Source organism: Saccopteryx bilineata, chromosome 2 (genome assembly GCF_036850765.1).
Source record: "Saccopteryx bilineata isolate mSacBil1 chromosome 2, mSacBil1_pri_phased_curated, whole genome shotgun sequence".
Lineage (NCBI taxonomy): Eukaryota > Metazoa > Chordata > Mammalia > Chiroptera > Emballonuridae > Saccopteryx > Saccopteryx bilineata.
The window spans coordinates 51,134,753-51,150,978 of NC_089491.1; the positions used below are offsets into that span (position 1 = coordinate 51,134,753).

A 16,226-nucleotide genomic window follows, 5' to 3' on the forward strand; every position below is an offset into this window, starting at 1 on the left:
AATGTTTAATGGGTATAGAGTTGCAGTTTGGGAAAATGACAAAGTTCTAGAGATGAATAATGGTGATGGTTGCACAATATGAATGTACTTAGTACCACTGAATTATACAGTTGAAAATGGTAAATTTCATGTTATATACTTCACCACACACACACAAAGAATCAATGAAATATGGTATTTCCTTAGCTACAGAATTACTAAGAAAATCTATTATCACCTGAAAGAGATGATACATACTTAGGCATCCTTATATCCATGAAAACCATGGCCTTAGAGAATTCCACATTGAAGTGCAGAGGTACTAAAATATGCTGCGGAGATACATTGCGTTTTCGTGCTTCTTTCCAATTATCACCTAATTACAGAAAACAGTATGTTTAACACAGTATAATTTGAAAGACACCTAAAATGAGTTTTAATAGTCCACAGTCACACACTGCATGATACAGGAAATCTTCCCACATCTACATCATCTTAATACTACATGCCAAGGTACATCCAATTGGCAGGTAGATTCTTTCCCATTTCACATTTTCCTTCTGATGCTTCACATGACTCTCAATGTTTTAATAGGAAAAATGCTTATTAAAACCAACATAGTTTTAATCAAATCTACTGTGCACTCACTGTCACTTCTACTGGACACCTTACCCAAAGAAAGCAACATGGCTCACCCTGGCTGGGTGGCTCATTGGAGAAAACGTCACACCTCAGTGTGCCAGAGGCAGCAGGTTCGACCCCCATCAGGGCATGTAAGAGAAGCACTCAATGAGTACACAACTACATGGAACTAAGTGAAAAGAAGCAATGAATTAATGCTTCTTTCTCTCAACCCCCTTCTCTCATTTCCTCTCTCTCAAATCAGTGGAAAAAAAAATTTTTTTAATTAAAGGGCTCTAAGACAATATGGTAGGGGAGAGCACAGTTCTCCAGTGTTAATTAATAAAAGCTGCCATTTATTCAAGATCTATAATTGGCACTGTTCTACAACAGTAATGTTTAAATGGTCATTTATTTCTCAAAATGAGGTATAATAATCCTATTTTAGAAAACTGAGACACAAAGGAATTTATAACTTGCTTAAGCCAAAAGGCTAGTGAGTGATAAAAGCTCAAATTTACATCCAGGTCTGCTAACATGTGACCCTCTGGCAACACTCACTGCAGTCTTACAAGCTAACCGTTCAGTAAGGCGATGGCTAAGTAACTAACAGTGTAGCCTTAGAACATTAAACAGCCAATAAAAATCATGAATTCAAGTGCCCAAAATATTACTGGTAAGCAAAAAAAAATCAGGATATAAAACTTTGTAATTTGTAAAAAATGTATTTGCAAATACTCCCACTCATAAATACCATCACTCATAAATACCACACAGGCACATTCTATATCAGGGGTCTCAAACTCGTGGCCCGTGGGCCACATGCGGCCCGCAGACTAATCCACGAAGTTCAAAATATTTTGGATAAAATTAAGTAAGCCTGTGGATTAGTCTGCGGGCCGCACAAAATTGTTCGGCGGGCCGCGAGTTTGAGACCCGTTATACTCATAGGCACATATGCTGGGATCCGGAGGGGGTGAGAGAGAGAGAGAGAGAGAGAGAGAGAGAGAGAGAGAAAGAAAGGGAGGGCTTGGGAGCCCTGACTTGGGCCCAGCCTGTTTGGCTGGGCAGTGTTGTTTTGCTTGTGGGGGCCTGTGAGTCCGGGAGAGTCCGGAGAATGAGTCAGGGCTTTGGGAGCCCTGAGTGAGAGGGCAGTGGTTTCCCCTGCCTGTTTATTGTCCACCATTACGAGACGTTAATAAACGGAACGGCCCACCATTTTCTGGTTCCACTGTTCCTTTACCGTCTGCCCAAATCCAATGAGAACCCACAAGACAAGGCTCTGCCACTGGCCTTACAACACACATTTAAAAAAAAAAAACACCAAAGAGTATGCACTGAAAACATTACACACATTATCTCACTTGATCTAATTAATTCCAGGAGTCAGATAAAATCCTCAGTCAAGAAAAACCAAGCCAACAAACTATTAGATTCTTGGGAGGGAAGTAGCAAAATGGATTTCATTACAATTTTTAACGGCACTGAGATAAAAGAAATATATTCTTCACTTCTCAATTTACAGATAAAAAAGTAAGATATTTAGAAGGCTGTACTTTAGAATTTATCAAAAGACTCTATGACAATTATATAAAGTAACCCACTGTCAAAAAACCTTGCTCCAAAAGGATTTAATTAATGCTTATCAAAAACATTCTAAAGAATTTCAATAATTTCTAGGCAATAGAGATATATTTAAATTTTTTTTTTCAGAAAACATCTCAGTATCTTAAATATTATGTATAGTTAATGGGCTTCAAAAACTAGTGACCAAAATGTATCAAACATAGCAAAATATAAACAATTTACATGTGCTACCCACTATACTTCTGGGCTCATTCTACACCAATGCAATATAATAAAAACAAATATCAATTTCATTATCCTAAAGGAAATATAAAGAAATAAAATCAAAATGTTTAGTCCTATATAAACCTTTTAATAACCGTTACTTTTTGAGTTCACTATTGCTTCTCCTTTCATTAGGTAGCTTAATGAATTAAAATTTGACCATATACATACATAGTGATCTCTAAAAGTCACCAATCCACCTTTGTTGAATTAGTGAATGTTCATTAACACTCCAGGTATTCAAAAGCAATGTAACAATGCAAAGAGGGCTACGGTACTCAGGGTTCTCTCACTATCCTTTTGTGGCTCCTGACAAGTGAATTTCTGGCTCTGTGGACTAGATCTAGATCAGAGACGCCATATTAGCACAACAAAGTGAATAGGGTAATGTTATGCCTAAGACTGTGATCCCTTCGTTGTCGTTGAGGCTGGGGCTGTCAGAGCCTCAAGGCTGGTTGTGTCTGTCCTTGAACAGTATCCTCTGGTTATCTCATTGTTTAATACAAACTTTTTAAAAATATGTCAATGATTTCCAACCTTGTTCAAATGTTGAAAAACACTGCTGCAGATCAGGATTTGTCAATCACAGCATTACTGGCAGTTGGGCCAAGTAAGTCTTTGTTGATGCTCCTCTACATTGTACATTTAGTAGCATCCCTGACCTCCACCCACTAGATACTAGTAGTGCCCCCCCACTGTCTAGGTATTACAACCAAAAATGTCTCCAGACATTGACAATGCTTCTTGTGAGGTAAAATCGCTCCTTGATGAGTTGTTGCTCCTATCTACAATTTATTTCTAATTTAAAAAACTATAAGTTTTACCATCTTTAGAATGAAGGTCTTCAAAAAAGCTGTCTAAAAAGCTAATGAAACACTTCACCAAATGAACACTAAATAATGCATTGTATACTTACCGACTCTGCTGTACAGCAGCTGTACGCTCGTTAGCTGAACATCAAAGGAATCATAAGCTCTATGCATTATCTCTTCAAGCCTGGCCCCACCTTGCTTCATATCTGGTAATTCTGAACGAATTTTACTTGTCACCTTGAAGTTAATATTAATAGTTCAGACTATGCAAAATACTTCAAAATGAAAAAATAAGGTTTTTGTCTTTCAGAATATAGTATTAAAAGTTAATAGAAGAGGATAAACTCACAAGCTGACATATAAGGCTATCAGAAATGTCTCTATCCATGGCATGTATGATGCAAAAGTTAGGTATAAAGTGAATTTTTATATATCACATTGTATTTCCTAATTATTTATATTAAAAGAAGGGAATCAAGCCAGTTCTGGAGAATAATACATCTAAATTATTTTCAAATCTGGTAAGAAGCCTTTTTTACTAAAAATAAGAGAAAAATATAGCCTATAAAACATTTATTTGGCGTCCCTGGCCGGTTGGCTCAGCGGTAGAGCGTCGGCCTAGCGTGCGGAGGACCCGGGTTCGATTTCCGGCCAGGGCACACAGGAGAAGCGCCCATTTGCTTCTCCACCCCTCCATGGCGCCTTCCTCTCTGTCTCTCTCTTCCCCTCCCGCAGCCAAGGCTCCATTGGAGCAAAGATGGCCCGGGCGCTGGGGATGGCTCTGTGGCCTCTGCCTCAGGCACTAGAGTGGCTCTGGTCGCAACATGGCGATGCCCAGGATGGGCAGAGCATCGCCCCCTGGTGCGGCAGAGCGTCCCCCCATGGTGGGCGTGCCGGGTGGATCCCGGTCGGGTGCATGCGGGAGTCTGTCTGACTGTCTCTCCCTGTTTCCAGCTTCAGAGAAATGCAAAACAAACAAACAAACAAAAAAAAAACATTTATTTGGCATGATGACATGTATTTAGTTTTATAATAAGAACTAAAAGTCCAAGATTAAATATTAAAATAGCTGCATTTTAGTCCCAGCTCTGTCATTTTTGCAACCCAAGCAAGTTATATTTATATCTCCCCCTTCACTGATGTATTAATCACACAATGCTTTTCACATAAACATCCTGGAGATCACGCCACAGCAGTATATAAAAATCTTACTTACTCGTGTGTATGTCGTAATATATTTTTAACTTTCCCTTCTATTTTATATATCCCATATATACACAATCAAAACTGCTTATCTCTCTTTGAAAGGTAATAAATTTTAAGCAAAAGATTAAGCAAATTGCCTCAGATCACAAAACTAGTTTGATACCCTTACTTCTATGTTCTTTCCACACTACCAGACTGCCTTGAATCAAATCCATAATGAAATTAAAACAATTAGCTGTATAAATAACTGAATCTAGCAGTTATTTATATAATAACCAACTGAAGAATACAACACAGAATAAAAGAGAATGTCAATATCCAGGAAAGGCACATATTTGTTAGGTAGCCAGATAGAGCATTCTAACATTATGCATTTTCTTGGATCTTTAAATTGTTATAGCTATTCCTCCATATTTAATGATATAGAGTAGTGCTATCCAACAGAACTTTCTACACTGATGAAATTGTTCTCCATCTGTGCTGTCTAATACAGTAGCCACTAGCTGCTTATGACTAGTAAACTCTTAAATGTGGCTACTATGACTAAAGAACTAGATTTTTATCTTACTTTATTTTAACCAATTTAACCATGTGTAGTCAGTGAGTACTATATGAACAGTGCAGATCTGGAAACAAAAAAAAATATTCTCTACTCAAAACTAAGGAAGAAAAATATACATAACTGGATAGAAAGTGAACTGACTTATGTAAATGCAAGATGACCATCTCTCAATTTAGGATTATTTAATAGAAATATTATATCTAATGTTATATACACAAAAAACTTGAAGGACAAAGATTATTTGGTTACTTCCAAACTCCCTTACACTCCATATAATGTAATTATTTCAGTAATAAAGTTAAATTGAAAAAGAAAAAAACTTCGTACACATTACTCCCAAATTCTCCATATAAATGTAATTCTTAGACTCACCCCTCACCTGCAGAGTTCAACTGCTCATTTTGCTTTTAGAAATGCAGGAAAACTGATTTTTTAGAAATGTAGTAAAACTAATTAAATAAAACTTCACTTCATTCTCCAGAAAAGAAGATTCCTGAAATCCTAGTATTTACCATAAGTTTAAAACCCAATATACCAAATCAAATAGTCTAAAAACCAAAATACATTTTAGACAAAGATATACCCTAAATGCCTTATTATTAGTATGTACCTTTAAATGACCAAGATCCAAAAGAAGCAGATTTGATGTAGGGCTAAAAATTCCATCTTGTGGGATAATAATATATGAAGCTTTCAAATTAATTTTGAGATCAAGAACTTTCTGTGTTTCAATAATATACAGCAGACCTGTAAAAAATTTATTCATAATTAATATTTTTCATAAATTACTCAAGAAATATAAAATTATTAAATGTATGAATTGGTAGCATAGTCTTAAAATAATGTGAAATCAAAATTCATTTTAAAATGACTTGAGCAAAATATTTTCAATATAAAATAAAAATATTTGTTAGTCAATGATGTGTATACTCCTAATTAAATAAAACTGAATACAAAATTAGAACGTGTCCTCAAATAAATATTTTTAACCCACAAAATCAATTTGGGTAAAACTAAGAAGATAATACATCTAAAAAAATAAGTTTTACTGTACGTAAAAACACATGCAGCCTGATGTTCACTGCAGCATTGTTCACAGTGGCCAGGACATGAAACAACCAAAAAGCCCTTCAAAAATGATTAAAGAAGATGTGGTACATATATTCTATGGAATACTACTCAGCCATAAGAAATGATGATATCGGATCATTTACAATAACATGGATGGACCTTGATAACATACTGAGTGAAACAAGTAAATCAGAAAAAACTAAGAACTATATGATTCCATACATAGGTGGGACATAAAAATGAGACTCAGGGACATGGACAAGAGTGTGGTGGTTACCGGGGGTGGGGAGAGGAAGAGAAGGGGTGGGGGAGAGGAGGGGCACAAGAAAAGGTGACGGAAGACTATATGACTTTGGGTGATGGGTATGCAACACAATCAAATGTCAAAATAACCTGGAGATGTTTTCTCTGAACCTATGTACCCTGATTGACTAATGTCACCCCATCAAATTAAGTTTTATGAAACATTTATTCATAACTAACTGCTTTATTAGAATCTACACAATTCTTTCTAAATCATGAACTTAACACAGCTACATTTACCATACTGAATAATGATTCCTAGTCCTTACAGTACTACTGACATATCATAATATGATTTAACAATCCAGGGCACACAAGAGAAGTGACCTGGATTGTTAAATCATCTTCAATAAAATCATATGTAAACCAGAAAAGGCAACAGACTAGAATTCTCCATTCCTTATGTATTTCATTCACTTGAGGTGTTTTAGTCTAATAAATTTAATCCATTTACTTTCATATAATTTGTATGCCAAATTAATCTATTTTATGGTCCCAAGTCCAGCACTGGCTTTTAAATCTAAAATTATTATCAGTTATCAAATTATAATGACCCGGCCCTGGCCGGTTGGCTCAGTGGTAGAGTGTCAGCCTGTCGTGCAGAAGTCCAGGGTTCGATTCCCGGCCAGGGACAACAGGAGAAGCGCCCATCTGCTTCTCCATCCCTCCCCCTCTCCTTCCTTTCTGTCTCTCTCTTCCCCTCCCGCAGCCAAGACTCCATTGGAGCAAAGATGGCCCGGGCGCTGGGGATGGCTCCTTGGCCTCTGCCCCAGGCGCTAGAGTGGCTCTGGTCGCAACAGAGCGACCCCCGAAGGGGCAGAGCATCGCCCCCTGGTGGGCAGAGCATCGCCCCCTGGTGGGCGTGCTGGGTGGATCCCGGTCGGGCGCATGTCTCTCCCCATTTCCAGCTTCATAAAAAAAAAAATACAAAAAAAAAAATTATAATGACCCTATGAGATGGGAACTACTTCTTAAAGATGAAATTCTGAAAGCAGCCCTGAATCAGTTTGAATCAATAAACAATGTTAATTTATAAAGTTTAAGGCCTCTGATATTCAAACAAAAAAGTACCTTAGTTTATATAAGCAATTATAATAAAACCCACACAAGAACTATAATGCGGACCATACTTTTTTTAACACGAATTATAAGAAACTAAAAATGACAATATGCAAATTTCTGAATGGCTAGATTGAAAAAAATTAAGTGATGTAGTTTATATAACGTGTATAACCTCATGCTGCAGTCAAAAGCACATGCAGTTAGCTGAACATTTTGTTCAGAATAGGTAAAGGTTACGAAGATCACAAGAGAGCTGAATGGTAAAAGGACAATGATTAAACCAAAAAGACCACTGCAAGAGGCCCTATTATTTTATAAAAGAATTCAAAGGCCAGCTTCTGCTATAAACAAAATTTCAAAAAAAAATTTTTTTGAGAGAATGGGAGATAGTGAGACAGACTCCCGTATGCACCCTCACCAGAATTCACCTACCGATACGAGTACCAAGCTATTTTTAGCACCTGAGGCTAACTATGCTGTGACCAACCAAGCCAACCTCAGCATCCCGGGCCATGCTTGAAACAATTGAGCCACTGGCTGTGGGGGAAAGAGAGGGAGAAGGGAGAGCAGTAGAGGGAGAAGCAGATGGCTGCTTCTCCTGTGTGCTCTGACTGGGAATCAAATCCGGGACGTCCATACATTGGGCTGACACTCTATCCATTGAGCCGCCAGCTAGGGCCAATTCGAAAAATTCTAACAAACTTTTGTAATTAACTTGAAAGTGGTTAATGGGTTAGACCTGAGTGTAAGAAATTATTATTGTTTTAGCTGAATTTAAATATAAAAGTACAATATTAGTTTCAATTAAACTATATCTAGTCTAGACAGAAATTTAAAAAATACATTACTAAAATCAGCTTTAAATGCCTAATAGTTAAGTATAGAATTTAATATTTAATTCACCAGGATTAATACTGGCATTTTTACCTGTTGCTGTCTTATCACGAAATTCTTCAAGTTTTGTCAAAGTCGCTGAAGTGAGCTGTGCTAGATTTACCTCTTTTGGGGGTCTGAAGAATTCCACTATGCTATTCACTGTTCTCTGGCAAAGTAAGTATCATTAAAATTAGGCAACAAAAACAAAGCAAGTTCAAATATATTAAAACTTAGAAATTTAAAAAATGCTTACTGCATCATATATCATTTCTAAAGGTTCAGCTTCTATAATACACCGCTGAGCAACAGTTTCATCCAATGGATTTGTCTCAAATGTAATCTGGAAAAGTGATGCAGCATTATCCAATGAAGACAGGAGGCGGGGTTTTGTTGAACTGTCTGGTAGGCCAGTTACATGAAAGGAATCTATTTTGGTTTCAAATCTGCACGAAAAACGGTAGAATAAATATTAGCAATCAATATAATTTTAAAGTATTTTTCAATGAACATAAAAATTAATGAAAACAATTTTACTTTGCATTCTTGCTACTCCAGTCCACACATATCAAACAAAACATATAACTATTAGATCTTACTTGAAATAGACTAATTCACTGAGAACCCTACTTACATGTTGATTTCTATATAAAAAAAAAAAGCTATGAAAAGTTAAGGGTCTCTGGTTCACCAGGAAAGGAACTTGGAAGTCACCACTTGGTACTAACAACAAGTAAAACACTGAACAAACTGAAAAGTCAACAACTCTTCTTGGATATGTAAAAGAGGGCAGCAAGACAGAGCAACTTGCTGCCCCAACATTGGAAAGGCAGACAAGTGAATACAGGGATTCACAGCTCACCAGAGGAGAGACTCAAAAAAGGAAAGTACTGACACCGGTGCTCCAGGTGGCACACCTGAACTATAATATATAGTTGATGAACTGGTGGAGGCTCAGTGATGAGAACTCAGGAGAGTTGAGAACTCCAGGCAGATCCAGTCAGAGGGAGGATCCACAGTATTGTGAGATACATCTCCAAAATTTGACCAAGTTTCCATAATAAATATTGCAGAAAAAAATCCCCTCATGCTTCAGGCAAGGAGAGGAGAAAGAAACCATTTAAAAATATGCCAGAGGCCCTGGCCGGTTGGCTCAGCAGTAGAACGTCGGCCTGGCGTGCGGGGGACCCGGGTTCGATTCCCGGCCAGGGCACATAGGAGAAGCTCCCATTTGCTTCTCCACCCCCCCCTCCTTCCTTTCTGTCTCTCTCTTCCTCTCCCGCAGCCAGGGCTCCATTGGAGCAAGGATAGCCCGGGCGCTGGGGATGGCTCCTTGGCCTCTGCCCCAGGCGCTAGAGTGGCTCTGGTTGCGGCAGAGCGACACCCCGGAGGGGCAGAGCATCGCCCCCTGGTGGGCAGAGCGTCGCCCCTGGTGGGCGTCCCGGGTGGATCCCGGTCGGGCGCATGCGGGAGTCTATCTATCTCTCCCTGTTTCCAGCTTCAGAGAAATATAAATAAATAAATAAATAAATAAATAAATAAATAAATAAAAATATGCCAGAGCCTGACCGGGCAGTGGCGCAGTGGACAGAGCGTCGGACTGGGATGCAGAGAACCCAGGTTCGAGACCCCGAGGTTGGCAGAGCGTGGGCTCATCTGGTTTGAGCAAGGCTCAGCAGCTTGAGCCCAAGGTCGCTGGTTCGAGCAAAGAGTCTCTCAGTCTGCTGTAGCCCCCTGGTCAAGGTACATATGAGAAAGCAATCAATGAACAACTAAGGTGCCGCAACAAAGAATTGATGCTTCTCATCCCTGTCTGTCCCTCTCTCTGACTCTCTGTCAAAAAATAAATAAATAAATAAATAAATGCCAGAGTTATCTGTTCTTCTTAATTAAGCCTTTCCTCTAGAACAGGGGTCCCCAAACTACGGCCCGCGGGCCACATGTGGCCCCCTGAGGCCATTTATCCGGCCCCGCCGCACTTCCGTAAGGGGCACCACCATCTCATTGGCCAAAAGCAGGCCCATAGTTCCCATTGAAATACTGGTCAGTCTGTTGATTTAAATTTACTTGTTCTTTATTTTAAATATTGTATTTGTTCCCGTTTTGTTTTTTTACTTTAAAATAAGATATGTGCAGTGTGCATAGGGATTTTTTCATAGTTTTTTTTATAGTCTGGCCCTCCAATGGTCTGAGGGACAGTGAACTGGCCTCCTGTGTAAAAAGTTTGGGGACCCCTGCTCTAGAAAATAACCAGAGCCTAACCTATTGGGCTATTATCAGAGCCAAAATGACTTGGGGAAAGATAAAGATGCTTTATGTCATATATCATCACTACAAATTAAAACAATGAGATACCACTGCACACCTATAAGAATGGCCAAAAATCTGGACTATTGACCAACATCAAATAATAAATAGCAAGGATGTGAAACAAGAGAAACTCTCATACATTGCTGATGAATGCAAACTAGTACAGATACTTAGGAAGACATTTTGGCAATTTCTTACAAAACTAAATATACTATTACTGTATGATCCAGCAATCATACTCCTTAGTGTTTAACCAAAGAAGTTGAAAACTTGTCTATAAAAAACCTGCATACGGATGTTCAGAGCAGCTTTCTTTATAATTTTCAAAACTTGGCAGCAACTAGGATGTCCTTTAGAAATAAAGAAGTACATCCAGACAATGGGAATTAGTACATGCTAAAAGCAAATGAGCTATAAAGACATAAAAGACAAAGAAAGCTTAAACACTTATTAAAAAATTTAAAAAGTCAATCTGAGAAGACAGCATATTATTTCAACTATACAAGTTTCTGGAAAAAGCAAAACTATGGACACAGTTAAAAAGATCATTGGGCCTGACTTGTGGTGGTGCAGTGGATGGATAAAGCATCGACCTGGAATGCTGAGGTCACCAGTTCGAATCCCTGGGCTTGCCTGATCAAGGCACATATAGGAAGCAACTACTACAAGATAATGCTTCCCGTTTCTCTCCCCTCTTTCTCTCCCTCCCTCCTTCCTCTATCTAAAAATCAATCAATAAATTTTTTTAAAATATAAATTGTTTTAAAAAATCATTGGTTGGGAGTGAGGGAATAAATAGGCAGAACAGGATTTTTAAATTTTTTTATTCATTTTAGAGAGAGAGTGAGAGAGAAAGGGAGAGAGAGAGAAAGGGGGGAGAAGCAGTAAGCATCAACTTCCATATGTGCCTTGACTAGACAAGTGTAGGGTTTCAAACCGGTGACCTCAGTGTTCCAGGTTGACACTTTATCCACTGTGCCACCACAAGTCAGGCCAGAACAGGATTTTTAGAGCAGTGAAAAGACTCTGCATGACACCATAAGAATGAATAGATGGTATTTTATGCTTGTCCAAACCCATACACTGTACACCACCAAGAGTGAGTCACAGTGTAAACCACGGACTCCGTGTGATCGTGATATGTAAAAGAGGTTCATTCTTGGCTAAAAAGCAAACTACTGGGCCCTGGCCGGTTGGCTCAGCGGTAGAGCGTCGGCCTGGCGTGCGGGGGACCCGGGTTTGATTCCCGGCCAGGGCACATAGGAGAAGCGCCCATTTGTTTCTCCACCCCCCACCCCCTCCTTCCTCTCTGTCTCTCTCTTCCCCTCCCACAGCCAAGGCTCCATTGGAGCAAAGATGGCCCGGGCGCTGGGGATGGCTCCTTGGCCTCTGCCCCAGGCGCTGGAGTGGCTCTGGTCACGGCAAAGCGACACCCCGGAGGGGCAGACCATCGCCCCCTGGTGGGCAGAGCATCGTCCCTGGTGGGCGTGCCAGGTGGATCCCGGTCGGGCGCATGCGGAAGTCTGTCTGACTGTCTCTCCCCGTTTCCAGCTTCAGAAAAATACACCCCCCCCCAAAAAAAGCAAACTACTAAATTGGTGAGAGAGACTGATAATGGAGAAGAGCACATATGTGTATGGGGCAGCAGCTACATGGGAAACATCTGAACCCTCTCCCAATTTTTTTGTATGCCTAAAACTGCTCTAAAGAAATGGCCTAAAAAAAAAGTTAATGGAGTTTTGTATTGTAAATGGCAGAATAAGGGGCTCAAAGAATCATTCTTTCCCCTGAAACAACCAAACTATTAAGCTAACAAAAACTGCCAGTATCAACTTTTTTGCAAGACTGGAATTTAATAAAAAACTTAGAGAAACCAGGAAAGTGCTAAGCGAAGGAAAAGACAGCTGAATTTCAGAAAGAAAGCACTTGGCCATATGTGTTTAAATGCCTATCAACCTATTCCCCATCACAGCAGCAACTATGAAGACAGTGGACAATATTCTGCGCCTGGCCTGTTGAAACCTGAAGACTAATAAGAGCTACAGACACTAAGCACATGAAAAGATGCTCAAGTTTATTAGCATTCAGGGAAATGCAAATCACACCCAGTGAGATATCAGTTCCTATCTATTAGGATAGCTATATTCAAAAAGACAGATGAGTATTGCAAATGTTACAGATAAACTGGAAACCTAATACACTACCAGTAGAAATGGAAAATAGAAAAATCTGGCAATTACTCAAAAGGTTAAACAGAGTTACCACATGAGACACCAATTTTTGTGTGTGTGTGTCAGAGACATTAAGAGACAGAGAGGGACAGATACGGACAGACAGACAGGAAGGGAGAGAGATGAGAAGCATCAATTCTTCGTTGCAGCACCTTAGTTGTTCACTGATTGCTTTCTTATAAATGCCTTGACAGGGTTTGGGGGGATTCAGCAGACCAAGTGACCCCTTGCTAAAGCCAGCAACCTTGGGCTCAAGCTAGTGAGTCTTGATCAAACTAGATGAGCCCACCCTCAACCTGGCGACCTCAGGGTTTCAAACCTGGGTCCTCTGCATCCCAGTTCAATGCTCTATCCACTGTACCACCACCTGGTCAGGTAAGACACCAATTTCATTCTTAGTATATACCCAAGATAAGTTAAAATTTATTGCCCACACAAACTATTGTCCATGAATATTGACAGAAGTCTTAGGCATAATAGCCAATAAGTGAAAACAACCCATTATTCATTACCTGACAAATGGTCAAACAAAATGTGGTGTATCCACACAATGGAATATTAGGCAATAAAAATGAATGATGCACTAACTAATTCATGCTATACCATGGACAAACCTTGAAAATACCATGCTAAGTAAAGGAAGCCAGACTGAAAAGTCCACATATTGTATGATTCTATGCATATTAAATACCCAAAACAGACAAATTCTTAGAAATAAAGTAAATTGGTTACTGCCAGACACAAGGGAGTAGGGGAATGAGGAGTGACAGCTAACGGGTGTCTGGTTTCCTTTCTAGGGCTTAAGAATGTTCTGGAATTAGCTAATAGTAAATGTTGCACAATGTGATAAATATGTCAATGAAATTTGGTATACTATACAGTGTCACAAATAAATGAATTGTACACTTTAAATGAATGAATTGTATAGTGAATTATATCTCAGTGAATTGTACACTTTAAATAAATGAATTGTATAGTGAATTATATCTTAGTAAAGCTATTTTTAAAAACAAAGGTAAAGACATTGCCAGATAAAAACCAAACTGTTAATGCTGTTTCTTTTTATATTGTGTGACTGCTGAGATTTCTGTATTATACTTCAGTGGCCTTCTATGTTTCCTGATGAGGTAGCTTTCAACTCTGTATTATTTTAATAATTATAAAAAATATTTATTATTAAAAAAAATCTAAGTTTCTAAAAATACAAAAGGATACATTAAATCATAGTACTTTCTGGAAAATACTGTGAAATTGTAATCTATCTTCCAAATTTACAGTGAAATTTTTCTTATGTATAAAATAAATTAATACTTACTTAATTGCTTGTGCTCCTGGTCTTTGTACGATCAAAGTGCTAAATTCCTCTACTACAACAGCTAACAGCTCAGGTTTGCATTGCTCTTCTCTTAGAACAATAGACATACTCTTCAAGTGCACATAAAACTTCATGGCTTCGAACTAGAGTATAGTCAGAGGAATAAAACTTAAAAAATATGTACTTATGTATTATATATATATATATAAATATAAGCACTCTTATTCATATCCTATTCATATAGGTTTTTTCCAAAAACCAGAAAATACTTTAAAAGCATCCTTTTATATTTTAAAGAATCACCACATAGCACTGTACAAAGTACGGGACAATATTTACCCCTTGAAATTACTTAGGAAATGAAAGTAAAAACAAAAAAGGATCACAGAACAAGTCAATAATATATAATTCCTAAAGGATTAAAAATAGTTATCCATATCATTAAACTCTGAGACATAAAACTTGAAAATTTCTTACTGATTTTGGCAAGGTTGGGTCAACCGCGGTTTCACTATAGCCAATTGCTTCATAGAGTAAAGCTTTTTCTTCAGGTGTCAAGATTTCTTCAAGACCTACAAATTATTAAAAAAGTATTTTGCGTTTTTAACTAGTAACCTATAGTTTAGTTGCCATTAAAAAGTAAATGTAGCCCTGGCCGGTTGGCTCAGCGGTAGAGCGTCGGCCTAGCGTGCAGAGGACCCGGGTTTGATTCCAGCCAGGGCACATAGGAGAAGCGCCCATTTGCTTCTCCACCCCTCCGCCGCGCTTTCCCTCTCTGTCTCTCTCTTCCCCTCCCGCAGCCAAGGCTCCATTGGAGCAAAGATGGCCCGGGCGCTGGGGATGGCTCTGTGGCCTCTGCCCCAGGCGCTGGAGTGGCTCTGGTCGCAACATGGCGACGCCCAGGATGGGCAGAGCATCGCCCCCTGGTGGGCAGAGCATCGCCCCTGGTGGGTGTGCCAGGTGGATCCCGGTCGGGCGCATGCGGGAGTCTGTCTGGCTGTCTCTCCCTGTTTCCAGCTTCAGAAAAATGAAAAAAAAGAAAAAAAAAAAAAGTAAATGTAAATTTTATGTCTTTATATAACACTTTTAAGAAATTATAAGCACAACGTTAGAATGGCACTGGAAATTTAAGAAGAATTACTATCCAAAAATACAAAGTTCTAAATATATATTTAGCAAAGTAATTTTATTTTATTTTTTTCCCTTAAGTGAGAAGTGGGGAGGTAGAGAGACAGACTACCTCATTATCTCATGTGCCCCAACTAGGATCCACCTGGCAAGCTCTCTATGGGGCAATGCTCTGCCCAACTGGCGCCACTGTTCATTGCTAGGCAACCAAGCTATTTTTAGCACATGAGGCGAGGCCCATGGAGCCATCCTCAGCACCTGGGGCCAACTTGCTCAACAGAGCCATGGCTGCAGGAGAGGAAGAGAGAGATAGAGAAAGAGAAGGGAAAGAGGGAGGGGTGGAGAAGCAAATGGTCGCTTCTCCTATGTGCCCTGACTGGGAATTGAACCTGGGAAATCCACACACTGGGCTGATGCTCTACCACTGAGCCAACTGGACAGGGCCAGCAATGTAAATTTCTAAATATTGTTATTAAGCAAGAGCTTGCAAAATGTTTACCTGTACAAGGTACTTAATGGCATTGTGCTAGGCAACACATTTAGCACACTAAATAGTTATTATCACAATTTTCCCCAATTTTACAAACAATAATATTGAGATTCAAAGAGCTTAAATAATTTGCCAGGGTGACAATACTGACAATCCATGATGTAAACCTAAGCCCCTAAGACTTCAAAGTTATAATCTTAAGCATTTGGTTGGAAAACAAAAGTCTTTCCAAGAAACAATTTCAATAAAAATTTATAATGGTTTAAAAACTTTTGGAATTGTCATTTATCTGTTATTGTGCTACATGCATTTACTAAATTCCCTGGGCATAAACCTCTTTTGTATACACTAGTAAGATTTAAAAACCATGTATTTGCCCTGGCCGGTTGGCTCAGTGGTAGAGCATTGGCCT

The 16,226-nt window shown here is 39.0% G+C and overlaps 1 protein-coding gene across 4 annotated transcripts in view; it reads right to left on the reverse strand.

Annotated features, from left to right (window-relative positions):
* The window catches only part of VPS13A (vacuolar protein sorting 13 homolog A), a 224,969-nt gene that overhangs the window by 151,058 nt on the left and 57,685 nt on the right, over positions 1-16,226 (reverse strand). For all 4 annotated transcript variants that reach the window (XM_066257049.1, XM_066257048.1, XM_066257050.1 and 1 more), the window contains exons 16-22: positions 14,674-14,768; positions 14,197-14,339; positions 8,597-8,786; positions 8,395-8,509; positions 5,642-5,778; positions 3,368-3,500; positions 238-355 (exon numbers count right to left, since the gene is read on the reverse strand). In XM_066257049.1, the coding sequence (XP_066113146.1) occupies positions 238-355; positions 3,368-3,500; positions 5,642-5,778; positions 8,395-8,509; positions 8,597-8,786; positions 14,197-14,339; positions 14,674-14,768 (931 nt within the window). The remainder of the gene's footprint in view (positions 1-237; positions 356-3,367; positions 3,501-5,641; positions 5,779-8,394; positions 8,510-8,596; positions 8,787-14,196; positions 14,340-14,673; positions 14,769-16,226) is intronic.